The 21,959-nt window shown below is 40.5% G+C and overlaps 1 protein-coding gene across 1 annotated transcript in view; it reads right to left on the reverse strand.

Moving 5' to 3' along the window:
• Positions 1-21,959, reverse strand: part of LOC136675261 (ephrin type-A receptor 5) — a 77,210-nt gene that overhangs the window by 35,261 nt on the left and 19,990 nt on the right. The window contains 2 exon segments of the mRNA XM_066651727.1: positions 159-494; positions 1,328-1,483. Coding sequence (XP_066507824.1) covers positions 159-494; positions 1,328-1,483 — 492 coding nt within the window.

The raw sequence follows: 21,959 nt of genomic DNA on the forward strand, positions 1-21,959 counted from the left end.
AAACATCCAATATGTGACACACTGAGAGAAATCAGAACTGTGCCACTTGTAATATAATGTAATAATGGTATATAATTGGAACCTAACACAACAAATAAAAACAGGGTAGTTTGAAGGGGATCTGTAAGACTCTTCAAAATCCCCTGGGCTGTACTTACCTGCTTGGTTAGTGGTGACATTGAGGGAAACGTACTGCCGCAAAGATTTGGTCAGTTCAGACACTCCGTTCACTGCCTCCACTTCAAAGGTGTAGTTGGTGTGGGCTAGCAGATCCACCACCATGACTGAGGAGTTTTTGAGGCCCATGCGCTGAGGCAGGAAGCGTACATGGCTTCCACACGGCTCGTAGTGACCTAGGTCAGCACTGATCTTCCTGCATAAGATGCTGTAGGTCACATCTTTCCTGCCGCCTGTATCCTCCGGAGCAGTCCACTCAAGGAACACACTTGTCTCGTTCACATTGGAGATGGCATTCCGTGGAGCAGAAGGAGGCCCTGATGGAAACAGAGTGAAATGTTAGACCCAGATAATAAGCAATATCTGTAGTATTTCCGGTGAATTCTGGAAATTTACAGCCAATTAACCAAAATATAAAAGAAAAGTACAATATTTTGCTGTATAATAACAGGTATGTTTGTTTGTAGTGTATTGTGCATACTTTGCATTTAATTACCTATGTACAGGGGTTGGACAATGAAACTGAAACACCTGGTTTTAGACCACAGTAATTTATTAGTATGGTGTAGGGCCTCCTTTTGCGGCCAATGCAGCGTCAACTCGTCTTGGGAATGACATATACAAGTCCTGCACAGTGGTCAGAGGGATTTGAAGCCATTCTTCTTGCAGGATAGTGGCCAGGTCTCTACGTGATGCTGGTGGAGGAAAACGTTTCCTGACTCGCTCCTCCAAAACACCCCAAAGTGTCTCAATAATATTTAGATCTGGTGACTGTGCAGGCCATGGGAGATGTTCAACTTCACTTTCATGTTCATCAAACCAGTCTTTCACCAGTCTTGCTGTGTGTATTGGTGCATTGTCGTCCTGATACACGGCACCGCCTTCAGGACACAATGTTTGAACCATTGGATGCACATGGTCTTACTGGTGCAATGTGAAGTTAATGAAGATTGGCCACCAGGCTGCTCCAGTTTAGCCATGAAACCGCCCACACTACAATGACAGGTGTTTCAGTTTCACTGTCCAACCCCTGTACTTCTAAAGCAGCAAAATGGCAAAGATATCATAGCATTTATAGCAACTCACATTTAGAATTGGAGTGGCATGAGTTCTTTTTAAAAATTAAATAAATAAAGCAGAGCATATTTACTTGTGCAGGCCATGTTGGTAGGGTCAGTGTCCTTCCTGTAATAGCCCTGCTCACACTGACAGGATGTGGACCCCTCGATTTTGGTGAAGCTGTGTGGAGGACACTTGCTGCATGTTTTTGTCTGCAGCGCTGATCTGTAGAAGCCAGGCTTACACACTGCGGAGAATACACAGCACAAGACAGAAATGATTACATTATGAATGCAACTTATCAGTGCCTTTGTGTGGCTTATTTGGATGTGATGAGAAACATTGGCTGCTAAAGTCAAACATTCATCAGCTTCATTAAAAAGAGCAGGTGCTGATATCAATGGCACTTTGATGGTTAAAATGTGCGGCACCCATTAATACGCTGTGATGTGTTCGACATCATCAAGCGTTTTAGCTCAAATTAAACCTTTGATGCATTTATAATTGCAATTCACTCCCTTGTTTTTGATGCATGAGTAATTAATATATTTGGGAATACATTTCCTCAACTCTATTGAGCATTCAATAAAAACTCAATTAAAAACACTGGAGAGCCTGAGAGCGAGTGATGAGAACTGAAGTGAGAATGTGGAAGGGCTTTAGGGTTAACTCATCCTGCCTCAACTCAGCAACATCCCCAGAATGCGGATATGGTAAATAATGGGATTTAAAAGTTCCCCGGGACAGCTGAGACAAATGAAGCCTGCACATCCTGTGTTTATGACACTTTAAATGCCTTTCAATTTAACACCAATACTTTATACACGGTGCACAGCCTCACACTGCAGAGCACATTCAGGTAATGTATCGCCGTGGAAGAAGAGAGACATATTATCAATGGCCTCCGCAGTCCAGAGTGCAGACAAAGACATTAATTAAAGCTTCCCTGGTGTGCTTTAAGAGACAGACACCACAAGTGCTTTGTGAATTCAATCCAACTCTGAGCTGGCGCGAGAGCGTAATAAAAAACGAGCATTAATGGCCATTAAATTGTTTTTAATTTGAAATACTGTGGGTTTAGGATTCATATTAGGGTCTGAGACTTTTAGATTTTTGATGTCACAAACAATTTCAATAAAATCATCCAAATATTTTCACATCCTGTTGAGCTAGCATACACCGAGACATGGTGCTACGTCTGTGCTTTCATGAGTGTCGTGGATGAGTCATGAATTATGCATCATTTCATATGAATTATTCAGACTAGAACATAGTAAGTAATCAGAGTTCTTAAAAAAGACCAAACATTAAGAACCATGCACAGTTTTTCAAAGATTCCACAACACTTACAATGAATTGAGAACTCTATAATATATTTTAAGTTTAATATGTGTATTCAAGCTGTTGTGACAGCCCAAATATTAACTACGTAGTGTTGGCTCTATGAAAACAAATTTTACTTTATCAATGACCATCATATTTCCATCTGCTGCCAAAAGAAAAGCTGTTGGCCATAAAATGGCCTCATCACTGTCTCAGCTGCATGACTTAGATATCTGTCATTCGCAGGGTGCTGCTGGGTGCCAGAGTAATGGCCTCTAGAGCAGATCTGCACCACTGAAGCCTCCTGACTGGAGCAGTAAATAGATCCCATTTGGCCTTGAGGGCCCATTGGCAGCGTTTAGGATGGGCTATCCATACAGAGCCTAAATGGCTTACTTCATTTAATGGAGCTTAGCGACAACAGTGAAGCATTTCCAAATCGGAAAAAAAACAAACTAAGAAAAATAAATCCAGGGTCTCATTGCGTTTACATTTTGCTGCAGTGAACTCAGTAAGACCTTTCGTTCTGAATTTACGAAACACATCAAGCATGGGATTTACTACACAGTCAGGCTTTATTGTGAGACTCTTCATTAAATATATCACCATCCAAAAGCCTAGCTAGCCAAAAATACTCAGAAGAAACCAGCTGTGGCGCTTGTATAACAAGCTAATCCTTGCATAAAAAGGTTTCAATGGCACTTCATCGCAGTAACCGCTATTTCGCACTTGCATAGCATCTGCAGGCTCACTCTGCAAGCAGGGTACACAAGTATAATCTGGCGTTGTACTTCAGCTCAATGGGTGCTTGTGCGTTTCAGTGGCAAAACAGCTGAAACATGTTTTAAACATGAACTCCCCCCAAAAAGCATTGCCGTCCAAAAAAACACCTCTTCTAATGTAGTTGCAGAGCTGTGCTTGATAATAAGAATCCACTTCAAATTACAGAGTATTTGCAGTGACCTTGCAATTGCCATTAAGCTACCTCCCACTGTGAAAATGACAAAGGCTGATTCAAATGTCAGGCCTGGAACAGTCTCGTGATAATGGAGCTGCAGTTTATCTGGAAAGCTCTTAAATACCACGAACCACACAGTTAGTGAGGATTCTCCATCAGTGAACAAGTGTGCATGTGTGGGTTGCTTCGAGTAGTTTTCGTGAAAGGTGGATGGTCGTAGACTGCAAATGATTTAAGGATATTATAGAGAGCCTGTCTGGGGTGTGTCGCTGCCTGACGTGACCCTGACTGGGAAGAAGTAGTTACAGAAGATGAATTAATTAATGAATGTTTTACATATTTAGATTAGTAATGTGTAATACAGTATCAACTCCAATGGACAACTGTGATTGGTCAGGATGCTCATAGAACATAATAAAACTTAAAGTAAATAGTTAAAGGTCTATTTGAAAATGACAATTCTAAATCAGAATTGTAAAGATTGATATCATTCATTCATTCATTATCTGTAAGCGCTTATCCAATTCAGGGTCGCGGTGGGTCCAGAGCCTACCTGGAATCATTGGGCGCACCCTGGAGGAGGCGCAGACACACACACACATTCACTCACACACTCACACCTACAGACACTTTTTGAGTTGCCAATCCACCTACCAACGTGTGTTTTTGGACTGTGGGAGGAAACCGGAACACCTGGAGAAAACCCACGCAGACACAGGGAGAACACACCACACTCCTCACAGACAGTCACCCGGAGGAAACCCACGCAGACACAGGGAGAACACACCATACTCCTCACAGACAGTCATCCGGAGGAATCCCACGCAGACACAGGGAGAACACACCACACTCCTCACAGACAGTCACCCAGAGGAAACCCACACAGACACAGGGAGAACACACCACACTCCTCACAGACAGTCACCCGGAGGAATCCCACGCAGACACAGGGAGAACACACCACACTCCTCACAGACAGTCACCCGGAGGAAACCCACGCAGACACAGGGAGTACACACCACACTCCTCACAGACAGTCACCCGGAAGAAACCCACGCAGACACAGGGAGTACACACCACACTCCTCACAGACAGTCACCCGGAGGAAACCCACACAGACACAGGGAGAACACACCAACTCCTCACAGACAGTCACCTGGAGCGGGAATCGAACCCACAACCTCCAGGTCCCTGGAGCTGTGTGACTGCGACACTACCTGCTTGCACCACCGTGCCGCCCAGATTGATATCATGATATAAATATTAAACGATATATTGCTCAGACCTGCACTAGGATATAGAGACTCCACATTGTAGTAGTTCCTTTTATATCACTGTGCTCAGGCCGTGAGCTAGCTCTGTTTCCCCCTCAGCCGATTCCAAGCCTGGGAGTTCCGCCTGCTCCCACAAAGCACTTCATTTAAGCAATTTGTCATTTGACCATGATACATTTGCTGAGGAGGTTGAGGATGACAGATATAGATCCCGACACGGCCAAATACATTTCTCCACACTTCAGTCGAGCCAGGGATTATCCTGAAGAAACGGCAGCCTGATGATATTCCATAAAAGCAAGTCTTAATAGAAACAAGATGAGGTCTGATTAAATAAAAGGCTGTGGAAGGGTCAGAATAATGGTCCTGTGATTGGATTATACCAGGGATTGGTGCAAAATGAGGATTTCCTCTTCTTCTTTATTAAACATTTATAGAACAGAGGATTACTATTTGTACCTAATGAAGTTATGAGATTAGCACCTGCAGCTCCCCAAAACAGGCTGTAATCCAAGTCAGCAATGCAAAAATAAGAAACTGAAAATCGCTACATGCATATTTCATGAAATGGCTTACAATTGGGAGGATGCCTCCTTGAAGATTAGAATATGAAAAATTGCATTTTATTTGCAAAGGTCCATCCAGCGATGATTCAAAGCATCAAAGAGGAGTGAGAAAGGATTTGATACTCTATTTCTTTTTTTATTCCTCTACACCCCTCCTCTCTCCACCTCTTGCAAATCTTTCAGTGCAGAGACGAGAGGCGGCATTCGCAAGGTCTTTAAAAAGAGCCACTAACTGATTCACCTTGACAGAACCTTGGTCCCTTGTCATGCAACATTAGACTTGGGAAATATATGCTGAGCTCTTGTCTCGCCGAGCCCGCAGCCAGGTTGCTATCTGTTGGGCCTGCTTCGTTCTGCTTCCCCGTGTACACTTTTAGCATTTAAATAGCTAATCTGTCTTTGGATTGATTTTTAAGCAGCAAATATCATCACCATGCTATTATGACCTGAGTGCACTGATTTGCTTTGTGCATGCATAATGCAGCATGATGCTGTGACTACATAACAAAATAAAAGAGAGTGTCCACAGGTGAGTACAACAAAAAACAAAGCCTTCCAGCTCAAAGCTGTTGACTACAGAGGATAGGGGCTGCACAGTGCTGTTCATTGATTTCTAGCCTTTATAATACAGCAATCAGAGGAGTTTTTATGTTGTGATGTCATAGAGGTTAAACTAGTCTCTTGCTTGTTGTTATAGTGCAGAGGGTAACACCACATTGTAAAACGTGCACAGCTTGGGCAGGCAAGCAATATACTAATAGATGTCCTTGGGCAAGACTCCTAACACTGTATTAGCCTACGTCCAATCACTTTAGAACATAATGGGTATCAAAAAACCTGGTAAAGTATATGCAGTATATGCATTTTATAGTATGTTGTATATGTAAAAAAAAAAATTTTTATTATTAATTCTTTTTTGTTTGTGTGTGTGTGTGTGTGAAGTGAGCATCCTTTGGAACATGTTTATTGTGAGTTGCATTCAGACTCACAGGCATTGCTTTGTTTGCAGTTGTGTAATATATGATGTCATGATAAATGTATGTATGAATATACATTGTCTACAAGCTCTCTCTTTGTCCAAATATGTCCCAATATGAAAGTTGTAATCTGTAGCAATATATTTGTATTGTAATGTATTACTAGTATTTTAGAATGAAAACATATTCACACTTAATATGACATTCATGCAGTTTAAGAGTAAGAATAAAACATCAATCAAGCACTGGGAAAAGAAGCAGACAGTGTGTGTTCCATCTAAAAGCTTTTTCACACAGAGCTTGTATAAGAGGTTCTTGGCAGAAATGAGATGCACATGCTTCCACATGACAACACACACACGTTTTTGTTTTTATATAATCACAGGACATTGGGCTATAGATATATCCAGTTTGCAGAGTAGTGCAGGTAGTTACTAAATGTTAAGGCTTGATGTAATAAACCTAGGGTTTTAAGCAGTCTACTAAGGATTTAGGTGTGAGGTTGTGTCATAAAAATTATGGATGCGTTCTGATTTGTGAGAATAATTTTCTAAAACAGACCTTAGTTCCAAAAAGAGTGAACGAAACTGTACTGTAAATTATTAAGTAAATGCCCAGGTAATGTACTGAAAATGTACTAAAGCAACCCCCCCACCCCCCACACACTCTACACACACACACACCACATGCATTCCTCAAATGCTCAGATTCTCACTTTCCCAGTCCAACCTTTTGTGCGACTGTCTTCTACTGTTCTCCACAATCTGTCACTCACACACACACACACACACACACACACACACACACACACACCCACTGGGTGGTAACTCAATATCCACCCCATGCCTCTCCAAAAGCACACAGTGGAGGATGTCACCGCACATTTGTGTTCGCTCTCCTCTTCCTCATATTGTTTGTCTGTTTTCAGTTTCTCTGGCAGGTTCGGAGTTGTAACATCACTGATAGCACTTTTTTTCTCTTCCACCACTATGATTCCTTTTCCAGGGAACGCTGTTATTTATGTGATGCTCACACATGAAATCACAACCCACAAACATCTTGAGCTTGTTTTCTCTTGGTCGCTTTATTATACGTGAGAAGCTCGTCTGCACCCAAATCACAGCCGTGCTGTTAAGACAACACAGTCAACCCTCTATTGCCTGTAAATAACATTTCTGCAAAGTAAAGAACATATAAACCAAGCAACCTAAAAGGTAATGTTTAGCATTAAAAATATATTTAATTTTGCAAAGTAAAGAGAAGTGCAAAATAAAAGATTCTACTTTATCAAAACAATTTTAATGTTTGTATATATTGCCAAATGGAGTAAAACAATGAATCACTGCAGAACATAGAGATCAAGCTCTTTTAATTTAGTTCTTTTAATTTTAGTTTAATAAAATAAAACCGTTAACCGTTAACCGAGGCCTTCAGAAACTCTCTGTTTTTAAGGTAAAAATAGAGACTTGGCTAATGACACTGACTGAAGTGAATGATCATTGTCGGTTTTATCTCAGTGATTCATTCATTCATTGTCTGTAACCGCTTATCCAATTCAGGGTCGCAGGGATCCAGAGCCTACCTGGAATTGGGCGCAAGGCAGGAATACACCCTGGAGGGGGCGCCAGTCCTTCACAGGGCAACACAGACACACACACATTCACTCACACCTAAGGGCACTTTTGAGTTGCCAATCCACCTACCAATGTGTGTTTTTGAACTGTGGGAGGAAACCGGAGCACCCGGAGGAAACCCACGCAGACACAGGGAGAACACAACACACTCCTCACAGACAGTCACCCGGAGCGGGAAACGAACCCACAACCTCAAGGTCCCTGGAGCTGTGTGACTGCGACACTTCTTGCTGCGCCACCGTGCCGCCCCTTATCTCAGTGATGTGTAATGTAAATTTCAGGCCCTATGTCACCTTTTGTAAATGTCTTCAACCTTCTTCAGGGTTCAATAAATGCACTGTAATACACTTTAAATGTAAATCATAACGGTGACACCTTTATAAAAAAAAACAATGGTTTCAAATTGTTGAACCCGGTATATGTTGAGGACTCAATAATAATAAAAGGGTGTTTGTTAGCATTTATGATAATGCAAGTAGCAACTTGTATATTGAAGTCGATGTGTAGCTTATTGCTTGTAACTTTTTGAACGGTCAGTGTTTAGTATTTATTTGTTTATACATAAAACATGCTTTAAATGATACAATTATTGGTCAATTCAATGCCTGCCTTTTTCCTTTGTTTCCAGTTACCATGCATGCACTTCATCTTGAAGGATATAATCCTTGGCCAATTTAATGTTAATAAATAATAAAATATGAGTAAATGAATATATTTATCTTTATGTAATAGAGGATAATTAAGAGATGTAAAAAATCAGGTTGATTCTGCAGTAACCACATTGCAACTCATCTAAAAGATTATCGTTCTGCCAATAGTCTTCTTTACTGAGAGGAAGAATTTCAATTTTAAAAGTTTTACAATTAAGCTTTTACTTTTTCTGCTCACTGTGGGTGTCTTATCCTGCAAACTGATTTTACATCATGTAAAAGAGGTTTACATTTATAGGTTATCTCAGCAGCCAGAATGATGTATCAGATATTGTGACATGTCTAGACTGTGTGGAGGGAATGAATGCTGTATATTATTTGTCATAGTCCATTCTACATTGCAGCGATAGCCTATGTTTAAATTCTATTTATATTTCACTATTAAATGAAATACAATGTTATCAGTTCTCCTCTATCCTGGCCTGAGATCAGCTGGTATAATCCCATTCAGCAGGTTATAGGCAGTCGTCCTGCAGTTCTAAAGCTATGAGGCACTAGCGCATTGCTTCATACTCAGCTATGGCCCCTGGAATGTGATTAGATTTTGTCATGCTTGACCAAGATAGCCTGCTGAGGATGCTAGGCTGACCCCTTCTCTGGCTGGCAGTGGCACAACGTCTCCCCAATGTCACGGTGAAGGAGGAACTCATTGTGCAGCACAAAGGCTAATAGCTAATTAATATGCAGCAAACAGTGGTGGGCCTGGCAATTAACGAGCCGGCAAGACGCTTAATATGCGCTCGCTTAATAGAGGACAGTTCGGGATGAAACATATTGATTAATAAGGCTTTGTGTTTACTAAATAGGCTCTCACAGATGCTTTGATTGCAGAGATGTCCAATAATTGAAACCATGAAGCACAGCAGTTTAAAGAACGCAATCATTCACAAAGAGTATCCCAATGAAGGAGCAATGTAAATGCTCTGATAAATCAATCGGTTACTAATTAGAAGAGAAAGCCAGTTGGATAACATGCACTAAATTCGTGTCTCCTCACAGATGGTTTTCAATAACTGCATGCCTTTCCACAGCTGTAGGGAACGAACCATGGTTCATGTTATGAGAAATTCAGATTATTAACCAAATAGATGGAAAGCATGATAAGTCTAGTTCATTCCCCAATAATACATGACAGCAGACATCAAAACAAATGCTTCCAACAATGGTACAATAATCTATTTTTTGACCACGAAAACAGATAAACGTCCTCTTCCTATGTTTAACTTCCCCTGAATAAACTCGCCAGAAAATGAACGCATACAAATGACAATATGTAAACGTGTGATTGGCAGCCCCCAGTGTTAGTCTTTGTGCTTTGCCATTGTTGGAGCTGGAATTATTTATTTTTCCCCAACGCATTGTTTGAATAGCAGAAAGGAGCGAGGCTGGTATTTGGCGTTGGTAAATCTGTGATCAGAATTCCATTAAATCAATGACATCTATTTGGAAATCCACTAATACTCTCAGCACATGGATTCTGGCACTGGCTCAGTGTCTAATATGGGCAAAACCCAGATGCTCTGTACCGTGCTATGTAAAAATTCCAGCTGGTTATAAAACAGAAGAATAAAGAATAATTTAAAAATAACATTGCACTGCACTGTTTTTCAAATTATCTGTCATCTGTCATATGAAACTGTCATCTGGTGCACAGCTGGAAATGTATAAAAACGAAATACATGAAAACATATTTACCCACATATTTCCTTTCTGGTTTCTGTTAACTTAAATGACCCATATCCTACATTATCCTTGTATTTTATTTTTACCCTTAGGTCTTCTTGTATTGTTAGTAGTGTTGTGTAAACCTTCTTAATACATCTTTATAAGACCATTTTCCAGACTCTCTTTGTCCCTTAACAGCCTGTTTTAAAGGGCTGCTCAATATTTGGCTTTGCTCCAAAACACATTCTTATATGTCATTTGTGACATCACAAAGATTGTTATATCTTAGGGGTATGTCCGTCCACACTCCAGTTTGTCTAAATAAATTACAAACTTGATTCCTAGCAGCAACTAAATAATACATTTTAAAGTGAATATCTTACAAATAATCTCAGAGTTCCAAAGTAAAAGCTTTAGAAGCCAGTGCACAAGTGCTTAAGATTTCAAACTGGGCCTCAGCTTCTCTGGCTTCAATACACTTTGATCAGGGACCTCTTCTTGATATCACTTATGAGATCTCAAAAAAGGATTAAGCAGAATAAAACATCCCAATAAAAGAGAATTCCCCACATGCAGGAGGGCTATGCTAACAGCATTTAGCTTATATTGTCAATACTATCAAAAGCAGAAGTACTTAAGCCTCTTCTCTGAGGGCACTTGATAGAGGAATGGTCGATTGCTCGAGAAGCAGGAAAGAGGAGAGACAGAGATGCAGTCTTAATCAGTATGCAGCTGAAATCTGACTTACATAATATGAAGAGTGGATACACTACCTAAACTCTAGCTTTGACGTCATACTAGTGAACAAGAACCTTTTAAAGAAAGATACAGATTTTACAGTAAAGATCACATGGTGTAAACCTCTCATAATGAAAATGACTTGGGATAAAATATATTGCTAAAGTATAATTACAGGAATGTGATCATTAAAGACAAAGATTTATCACACAAACTAATGTGGCTAATAATGAACGAAAGGTATCAGATCCCGGTGAGCATGAAAGCTTTTGACTGTCACATCTGCCCAGGCCTGTTCTCCTCCTCCTTGCAGCTAGAGGTTGTCATGACCCCTGTTCCTTCTTAAGTTAGTATATAAGCTACATGTTTCTGCTTTGTTATTTCGTTGATCATGCTCTAATGTTAACGGTGTCAGTCGACCGCTTCAAGTTTATATGTTTAAACTACTTTCGTGGTTTTTGACTTTGTGATCTTCTTTCAAGTTTACCTCTACTCGTCATCTGTCCAAGATTGTATGCCTGACTGGACTGATAATCTGGTTTCTGCCCTTGACTACACTGTTAGCAATTCCTTAGAAAACTCCACTCCAAGCCTTGTTTTCAGTAATGTACCTGACAGGAATACAAGTGTCTGGCAAGGTACTGTTAAAATGTGACTAATGGCCATTTTGATGCCTTGTATATGTCACGTTTTTTTTCTTTCCAAAACGTATGCAAGTTCATTTCAGAATGCAGTTCTGATTAGTTAACACTATCTAAAATTAAGATGTAATAAACTGAGTAAGAATAAATTGAGACAGATGAGTGAATTGGTGAGAATCTTATAAATGCTTTTATTTGCCCGTTTAACTAGTATTCATTAAACATTTTATGAAAGAAAGATATTAAATAATTAAAAATTAGCTTATTTGGCTATAATTTAACTACTATTAAACTACTATTTGTTAGATCATGTCAACAAGCGAACGGACAAATTGCACAATTGGACACACCTCAAAAGGCAGAAAATAGACACTTTGTAATTAACAAAGGTTTAAAGATTTCATTATTTATTTCTCTAGTAAAGTTACAGGTCCAAGTTTTCAATGTGATGTTTGGTTGTCCAGCTCAGACAAGAGCACCCAACGATGATGAGTCCTTAGGCAAGACTCCTAACACCACTTTCACCTACATCTGTAACATGATGTTAGGAACTGTAATTTGCTCTGGTTAATGGTCTGTCAGATGCAGGAAATAAAGAGTGTGAGAAGAGTGTGTGGATGAAGGTGTGAATTTGTGATGCTCCTGCAGATCCTCCAGTCTTCTTTAAATCTTGCAGCTCCGCACTGCAGTGTCTCTTTCTGCTGTGAATACCTCGCACAGCTAGGCTACGACAACTGCTTACAAATGACCTCGTAACACCCAACAGCAGGGCCCTGATTAGATCAGCCCTCGGTGAGACCACCAAACAGTGACTACAGCAGCCAGCACAACCCCCTGAACTGCACAGCAACATCAGGACAGACACAGTGGACCTGTCCTGTCATTCTGACACGTTTCTTTACAATCAGTTTCTCATTTCATCGCTGCCTAAAGATAGTATTAAAAAAAAAAAAAGGTTACTTTACAACAGAAGGCAAAAATATATGTCACTATTAAACCTGACTTAATGTAAAAATAATTCATTTCAAGTCCTTTTGTAACCTTTGTACTGGCTCATTCTTCATTAAAAATGAAGAGAGAATGGATGGAAAAAATGAAGGAATTAGTTCTAATAGCTCTCCACCATGTGAACAAAATTCTCATACTTGCTTTAGTAATCATATGATATTGTGATCACATTAGTAAATACCAACGCTATCTTATAACTTTAAAAGTGAAATATAAAATCTCTTTTTCACAATTGAACACAGTTCTGGGTTGTTAATTAAACATCTGTAACATGCTTTGGTCAAAACACTACAAGAAACATACAAAAGAGCCGCATACTCCCTCTAAACAGCCCTAATCAGAATGGCCGGGGTCAGCTCTTGTTTCTTTAAATAGTAAATACCAATGCTATCTTGTAACTTTAAAAGTGAAATATAAAACCTCTTTTTCACAAGTGAACACAGTCCTGGGTTATTAATTAAACATCTGTAACATGCTTTGGTCAAAATACTACACGAAACAAACAAAAGAGCAGCTTACTCCCTCTAAACAGCCCTAATCAGAATGGCCGGTGTCAGCTCTTGTTTCTTTAAATAGTAATGAGCCAGTGTTCACCCCGACCAGAGCTCACAGCAAGTGAGGAATGAGAAACAGACGCTCTCATTTTTTGCCATTTTCAATAGGTTCTCTTTGTTCACTGTTCCCATTTTCAGAGTTTTTCCTCGGGACTAACATTGTCTTTGTGCTCTCGCATAAATGCAGGTCTAGTGCTCTGATTGGACAGACTCTGATCAGAACGCTTCATTCACAGACAGTTTCCTGAGGTTGTGAAAATCCCAAAGTACATTTGTAAGTTTACAAGTTTGCATACTTCTGCGGTTTCACATAGTGTGTACATCCGCAAAATTCTCCCACCTGCCATGGGCATGACACTGTGACCAAAGCCTCTGGGCAACATCTGCAGCTGTATATTTCTCTGGAATTATACTGCACTGTACACTGAAGCCCAGGGAACTTTATGTACACAAGGGAGAGCGAGAGAGAGGTCTTTACTATCCACAGTAAACAGCTGTAAACTGAGAAAGTGGTTTAGTCATCTAACTGTTTAACTGTTTGTGTCATATTAATATGGTTGTTCAGAGGTTCATTTGCATATCACCATATCACAGCCTTCTGTAGTTCTAGCACTGAATAGAATCATATAAAAATAATACTATTGTGATATGGTTCTAATCTATCATCACACACACACACACACACATATATATATATATATATATATATATATATATATATATATATATATATATATATATATATATATATATATATATATAGATGATGTGATGTGCACTTTGCCTTTGTTTATCTTTAGTGGGGGAAACTGAGTGGATTTTTCTTATATGGTGGTGTCAGGATCGTCCGCCTGACAATAAAGCAAAAGGCTGCACTCCCGCTTGCCTCAGGGTGGGAGTGCTTTCTGACATCTCAGTGGCATCTTCCCTTGGCAAGTGCAAGTGTGTGGCAAGGGACTAGATTGAGTTTGACATTTCCTCCAGTTACAACTGACAGGAATGAAAATAGCGGAGATCATGGGAGATTCAACTCTTTTGGGATGCACATTTCCAAGGTTTCCCAATAATCTTCACCAAGATCTGTGTAAGAGTGAGCAATATGGCACACAAAAAAACATTAGTTGTTGATACCAGACGTATCAGAATTTAGTTTTTACTGATGTCTCTGAACAGCTCTGCAAGTGTAGTCTCTTACTCTTGCTCATAGAGCTTATAGGTTCTTGTTAAGAAACAGACTTACAATGAGAAGCAGATTTCCACTTGTTGTTGCTTTTGTTAGTCTGCTGCTCATTGATTTATTGATTTACCCACTGTCTGTGTAGACCACAGTAGACTTTTAAAGCAAAGGTATTGCTTTACCTGCCATTTAAAAGGGCATTTGAGCAACAGAACATCAATTTATTCTTTAATATAGAATAAAGTGCAGCTTGTAAGCAACAGCCTGGAGCTGTGGATGATTTGAAGACGCAGACAAGGAAAATGCATTCAGCATTATGCTTTATTGTGTTAACACTGAATTAGTGCACTTCCAGTCACTATGCATTTTGTGATCATTTGTTCTGTTGTTTCTACACACTGCGCGTGGCCATTGTTCTGAAGTACTGGCTGTGCCTTTATATTCTCAGAAATGTGTACTGTGAGCCAGTGTAGGACCAATCACAAGACTGATATCATCACATCACCAACCCCTAGGTCCAAGCACCATTCCACACATTTCTCTCTTTCTCTCTCCCTCTCCCACCCCTGCCAGAGCAGCAGTCTGGCACTTAGCTCAGCCCATCACTGCCCATCTGCACTGGCTAGCATTTTTTTTAATTTCTGCAAATGACATTCATCTCTTTATTTATGTAGTCTTCTAAACGCTAATGGCTAAATTTGTGTGTAGCATTTTATTTCATTCTTAGGTCTCGTCCTGTTTCAAACTGCAAGGCTCATTCTTTATTTTCACATTAAATTTGGAATTCTTGGTGTCCATCCTCTGTATGATTTTATTTATTTATTTTTTCCCTGATCAACGAATCACTAAGAAAAATGGAAATGAATCTAAACTGAAGGTAGGCTTCGTCCACTGTAAAAACTATGTCTAGACACTTTTGTATCTGATGGCTATTCATATTCTGATCTTCATTCATCTGCTTTTTGGCACCTGTTCCCTTTATGAACATGTTCATACTAATACTGTTAAATATAGAAATATAAACATATGACAGTATCTTACATAAGGTGTAAATTTTTGGCCCAAAGTCCTTTCTGCATGACACACAACACTCATAATGTATACTGAACTTATTATTTATTTTTTATTATTATTTATGTATTTATTTATTTATGATTATTAAACTCAATTTCATAAAAATACCCCAAACCTTGCTTAGTACTGAGGACTCAGCCGTCCTCTTCCATGGCCTTTGTGGATAAACTTAGAGTTTGTTTCTCCATAAACAGAAAGGTTGAACATATCCCCCTGGGACAGAGAGCTGGCCACTCAGAAGATGTGTGACCTATATTACTGAAAGGGCAGATGAAAGCATGCTCGGCTAGAGCCAATTCACATCCTCATCAACCAACACTAGAGACGTCCTCCAAATCAGAATGGAACATAAAAAGGGAATCGTACCATAAAACTGCCATCTATGGACACAGGGTTTATTTTCCATGTGGCTGATAATACTGGACTCTGAGGGCTAGATGTATCAACGTGAGAAGGTCTGCCGAGTTTAAACGGCGCTGTGAAATAGGGTGGCTGTCAACAAGCTCAGGAAAAGAGAGGAAATGTAGAGTGTAGACAAGGTGATGTTAATAAATAGGATCCTTCCCACCAAAGCTTTTGGAAATGTAATTCTACTTCAACTAAGAAATGAATAACACAGAAAGTTGACATCATGTGAACCTCAGGGCATTAAAACAGTGTTTATCTGTTGATGTATATTCTATCATCGCTGTGATCATGCACTGAATTTCTTCCAATATCCAATAACCAACGAATACAGAATTGGTTTTAAGAGGACGAGAAAATGCAAAACTGGCCAAAAACTATCAAATCTTATGCACCATTGAGATATCCTTGAGATACCATAAGTAATGCAGTGGTAATTAGTTTTATACTGTTTTTACAGGGTGTGCCTACACGTCATTTCATTTGCATGGATACAGTGTAGTTCTTGGCATGCTGCAAATTTAAATTTAGCTTCTTATTTAACTTTTACTAATTTTTCATTATTATTTAATATTTTCAATCTGCGGTTGATTGAATCTAACCCTAACCATGACACGGGGGCTTGGAGGGTTAGCTATATATGACATAGACCCATATAGAGAACACTCATAATAGTCCTCTATCTTGGAAAAGGAATGGCATTCTGTAAACCGGATAAAACATATCTGCTTACTACAGCAAGCCACAGCAGTGATTTCTAAGGTTTGGGTTCTTTTTTTTCCTTTTCTTTGCCTCATTGAGAAAAAAAAACAGAAATAACAGTTTCTTTTTCTCACACAGGAATGCAGCTAAGTACTAAGTGGGCCCCACTACCATGATGCAAAACCTATGATGCACCATGTATGATAAAGTAGTTTTCATCCATGATTTATTCAAATAACCTTACATTATTAGGACATTTGATTGCACATTGCAAAGTTTAGAAATGTTTCGCCAGTCTATAGGGCACTTTGTCTTGTTTTTGCCGCTCTAGAGGGCACTTTAGCTATGTTTTTTCAACCATACACACACACACACCCCCACACATCCCCCACCCCTGTCCTCGAATCCACCGGTGTAAGAGATGAAGAAATATGCAGTTTGCATTTGTCCATCGGCAAACTGCATAAACAGCATGTTGAAGCTGGTACAGAGAGTATTGCTTTTATGGGCGGAAAGCATTTGGTGGAGAAAGCTCCCAGGAAACTGCTCTACAGTTGTGAGGCATTAATTTAGCATAGGTTTTATTACACAGTCAGGGCAGGGGAGGAGCTGAATTTCGAATTTAAACATTTTACACCACCCTGGATTTGTCACGGCATTCAGGAGCAGTCCTCTGTGAATTTACACAATTTAAACTTACATCTTCGTCATCATCACAATTTCCTCTCCTCATTTAATTAAACTGTCCTTGTTGGAGTGACAGACCACGCTATAATTCAGGACCCCTCCCAGAAGAGCATGTGGCTTATTCCTCTGGCATCTCGGGTGGATTGTGCCGTCGTGTTTACAGTCATTTTATAATTGCGAGAAACAATCTTCCTGAATAAGGAGTGGCAGCGCGCATACACCTTGTGCTTGTTCGTCTCATTAAGTTCAGGATCGCGACGTTCTCCTGCTGAACGGAGGCCCTGTTCCCTTTCTCGACGCACTGATGCTTTGTCTGTGGGCGACCTGGGCAACCGTACGAAAACAAAATCCACACGAACCAAAAATACAGAGCAGGGCCAAGAGTGCGCTCCCCTGGGACAGCTCAATGGAAATTAATTCACACCGAAATATCACACTGTGCTCGAGCTAAAAGAAAAAAATATTCTTATCGCACACCCGCCGACTCCGGAGGCAGACAAAAGAGGCAATCTGTGGAAAGGGGAGAGAGCAGAGGAAAGCGAAAGAAGAGGAGAAACAGGAGAAGGAAGAGGAGGGAAGGAAATGCCCGTAGCATTCCCGGGACACACCACACTGCCCTCCACCACTGCTGGAGCGAGCATCCCCCCCTCCTCTCGTCTGCTCTGCCGTCCTCTCTATCCCTCAGTCCCAGCCATCATTACAGCCTAAAGCTTCCAGAGGGGGAGTGCCTCATCACCAGTGTGGATCACAGAAGAAAAAAAGAAGAAGAAGAAGAAGAAAAATACCTGATGTAGCACTAGAGAACAAATGATTAAGTGCTGTCAGAATACGAGTGGGAGAAAGAGGGAGGTGGGGAGAGAGAGAAAGAGAGAGAGAGTGAGAGAGAGACAGAAAGAATAAGAGACAAAGAGAAAAAAGAGTGTTCGTTGTTATCCTCCCTAAACTAAATATACTGAATATACAGGGAGGGCCATTTATATGGATACACCTTAATAAAATGGGAATGGTTGGGGATATTAACTTCCTGTTTGAGGCACATTAGTATATGGGAGGGGGGAAACTTTTCAAGATGGGTGGTGACCATGGCGGCCATTTTGAAGTCAGTCATTTTGGATCCAACTTTTGTTTTTTCAGTGGGAAGAGGGTCATGTGACACATCAAACTTACTGGGAATTTCACAAGAAAAACAATGGTGTGCTTGGTTTTAACGTAATTCTTTATTCTTCAGCACCTGAAACTATGGATACTGGAAGCCTGTGCTAGCATTTCTCCTGCGGTGTTGCTATCAGTGTGTGAAGAGTGGGAGAAGAAGGTTGCATTGACAATGGGCAGCACTTTGAACACATTTTATTAATGGTCAGAAACTTGTAAATAACTCATGTAAAAATAAAGTTACGCTAAAACCAATTCACACATTACACACACAATGCACGCCATTGTTTTTCTTGTGAAATTCCCAATACGTTTGATGTGTCACATGACCCTCTTCCCACTGAAAAAACAAAAGTTGGATCCAAAATGGCCGACTTCAAAATGGCTCCCATGGTCACCACCCATCTTGAAAAGTTTCCCCCCTCCCATATACTAATGTGCCACAAACAGGAAGTTAATGTCACCAACCATTCCCATTTTATTAAGGTGTATCCATATAAATGGCCCTCCCTGTACATATTAGATATAATAATGTTATATGTTCTGAATAAAAAGTTAGAGAAAGTCCAAATGAAGGAGAACAGAAAAAGAAAATAAGAGGAGAGAAATAATATAGAGAAAGGAGAAAAAAAGGTAAACGATGAGAGAGAGTGAGAGAAGGAACACAAAAAAGAGAGACCATGAGACTGAGAGAGAGAGAGAGAATGACAACTAGTGAAGCTTAGAGTGAAAGAAAAAGCAAGAAAGAGACAGACAGAGAGAGAAAATAAGACAGAAAGACAAAATTCAGTAAGAGTGTGTGGAGAGAGAAAATTACATTATGATAGAAAGCAAGAGACAGAGAGTAAGAGAGAGTGAGTGGAGGAGAGTTAGCAAAAGAATGGGGGGGGGGGTGGCTGGCTGGATGTGTGTAGCAGACTGAAGTCAATTGCTTTGGTTTCGTCATCTTACAGAGGGGTGAGCAGCCACTGCTCTGATAATCTATGAGTGGCTCGAGGAAAAGCCTGAATTAAGGGCACTGCTGAATTAATGCGGCTGATCAAACCACAGACGAGAGAGAGAGAGAGAGAGAGAGAGAGAGAGAGAGAGAGAAAGAGAGGGAGAGAGAGAGAGAGAGAGAGAAACATCCGAACCCACAGGGTGAACTACTGGATTTTTGGCTGCTATTGGATTTACTCCTCAAATGACTATCCCCTTTGACGCCTAGGTTCCTGACCTGAGAAAAGAAAGCGTTATGCAGTCTCATTCATGTGTAAGGATAGATGAGAAGAGGAGTGTGTTCTCCGTCTGAAAAACTGAACAAAAAAGAACCCTCTAAACCCCTCTTTCATCCTCCTGCACTGTGACTAGCTCACATAGGGGGAAATGTAAAAAAAAAAATTATCTCTGAACGTCAAAGACTGAGGAGGAGAAGTCTCCCGGTTGCCATAGAAACCAAAATGAGGATGTACTGTATTTACCCTCTCCTGATGCAAACATGGGGAAAACAAAGTTAAGTTTCTGCCGTGTGAAGCGTCTGTAAAGACTACGAGGAGTGACGGCAACTCGCGAGGGAATCGTTCCTCAAATAAAGGGAAGAGTTTAGAGAAAGGGTTGATGCAAACATCTGAGAAACGACGTCTCAATCAGCGATGACAAGGCGCCCGTACAGGAAAGGCACGGCTCGGTTTCTTCTGTCAACACAGAGGTCAACGAGGATGTTTTTGCATGTGCTGTGGTAAAGCTGAAAGCAACCCAAGTATCTTCTTTTTTACATATTGCAGCTGCTCCTGAAAATAGCATGGCAAAACTCCAAAAGTCGGCGATGATGTTCTCAAAAACAGCCTGATGCAGACATCTTTACTCAATTGTCTAGAGGGGGGGAGGGAGCCAGGAACAGAGCGAGCCTTTCTAAAAATAATGACACAAACAGAGTCAAAACTTTCCCATCAAACTTATAGGAGCCTGTTTCCTTCAAGACAGTAACGTCTCTATTGGATAAACATTTGGAGAACACTAAAAGGGTAGAAACTAGGGCTGTGCCAAATCGTATCGTTCACAATAATATCGTCATAATAAAAAAAAAAACAATACGAAAAAATCTATACTGTGATATTAGTGATATTCAGATCTGTTTACGTAATGATGTCATGCAGTTACCCATAATACAGTGTTCTTTACCAGAGTCATTAGTGAAGTACTGTAGAAAGTGGCTCTGAGGTGGAGGAATTTGCTCCAAAAACGTGGAGTGGCTTGTGGAGGTGGTTTGGTTATAAAGTATCAGATGTACAATAAACCGTGGTATTATGTTAGAAATTAAAGAAGACTTTAATATTAATGTATATTAAATATATTTAATTTAATATGATTCATATTGGGCGGCACGGTGGCGCAGCAGGTAGTGTCGCAGTCACACAGCTCCAGGGACCCGGAGGTTGTGGGTTCGATTCCCGCTCCGGGTGACTGTCTGTGAGGAGTTGGTGTGTTCTCCCTGTGTCTGCGTGGGTTTCCTCCGGGTGCTCCGGTTTCCTCCCACAGTCCAAAAACACACGTTGGTAGGTGGATTGGCGACTCAAAAAGTGTCCATAGGTGTATGTGAGTGTGTGTGTTGCCCTGTGAAGGACTTGCGCCCCCTCCAGGGTGTATTCCTGCCTTGCGCCCAATGATTCCAGGTAGGCTCTGGACCCACCGCGACCCTGAACTGGATACGTGCTTACAGATAATGAATGAATAATTCATATTAATATAATATTGATTGTGTCGCAATAGTTTGTTCTTGAAATGAATACAAGTATTTTTCTGCTTCCCGGGTGCTGGGGATGGCGGCCCACTGCTCCAGGTGTGTGTGCTCACTGTCTCTAGTCCACTACTGTGTGTGTGTTTGTGTTCACTGCCACAGATGGGACAAACATCAATTCAATATTGAACATCTGTTCAATAAAAAATAAAAGCATATTTACATTTACTTTTTAACATTTACTTGTTACAAAATGTTCAAAATAAACAAATAAATGACATTTTATTTTAGTTTGTTGATGGGACTCTTGCCAGATTCCTTTGAACACTTTACACCTAAAACCACAGCCCCTGGCGATGCCCTTTGTTTACCACAGTCTTGAACGCAGCTTAGAACAAAGCAGGCTCTGTTGAGCTCTGGTCTATTGTGCTGTCCAGAGTCGTGATTCATCACAGGAGCCATCACGCCCTCTGCCAGCTGTTAGATAGCCGTCCCTTCACCTCCCCCCAACCGTTCTCAGCACCGCCAGCAAATGCTGCCATGCCCCGATGCTGAAAACTTTGCAATAAAAGACCTGAGATAAAGATTTGGTCTAAGATTCACTCCCAGCAGAGATTTCCACGTGTGGTACTGTTCCTAATCCCAATACAGTCTTTTCTCATGACCTATATAAACCTTTCTGTCATATTGACCTATATATAATGGATCACACAGGGCTGGGACTAATTCAGAACCTTGCTTAGAATGTGGTTTTAATGTCAC

Source organism: Hoplias malabaricus, chromosome 18 (genome assembly GCF_029633855.1).
Source record: "Hoplias malabaricus isolate fHopMal1 chromosome 18, fHopMal1.hap1, whole genome shotgun sequence".
Lineage (NCBI taxonomy): Eukaryota > Metazoa > Chordata > Actinopteri > Characiformes > Erythrinidae > Hoplias > Hoplias malabaricus.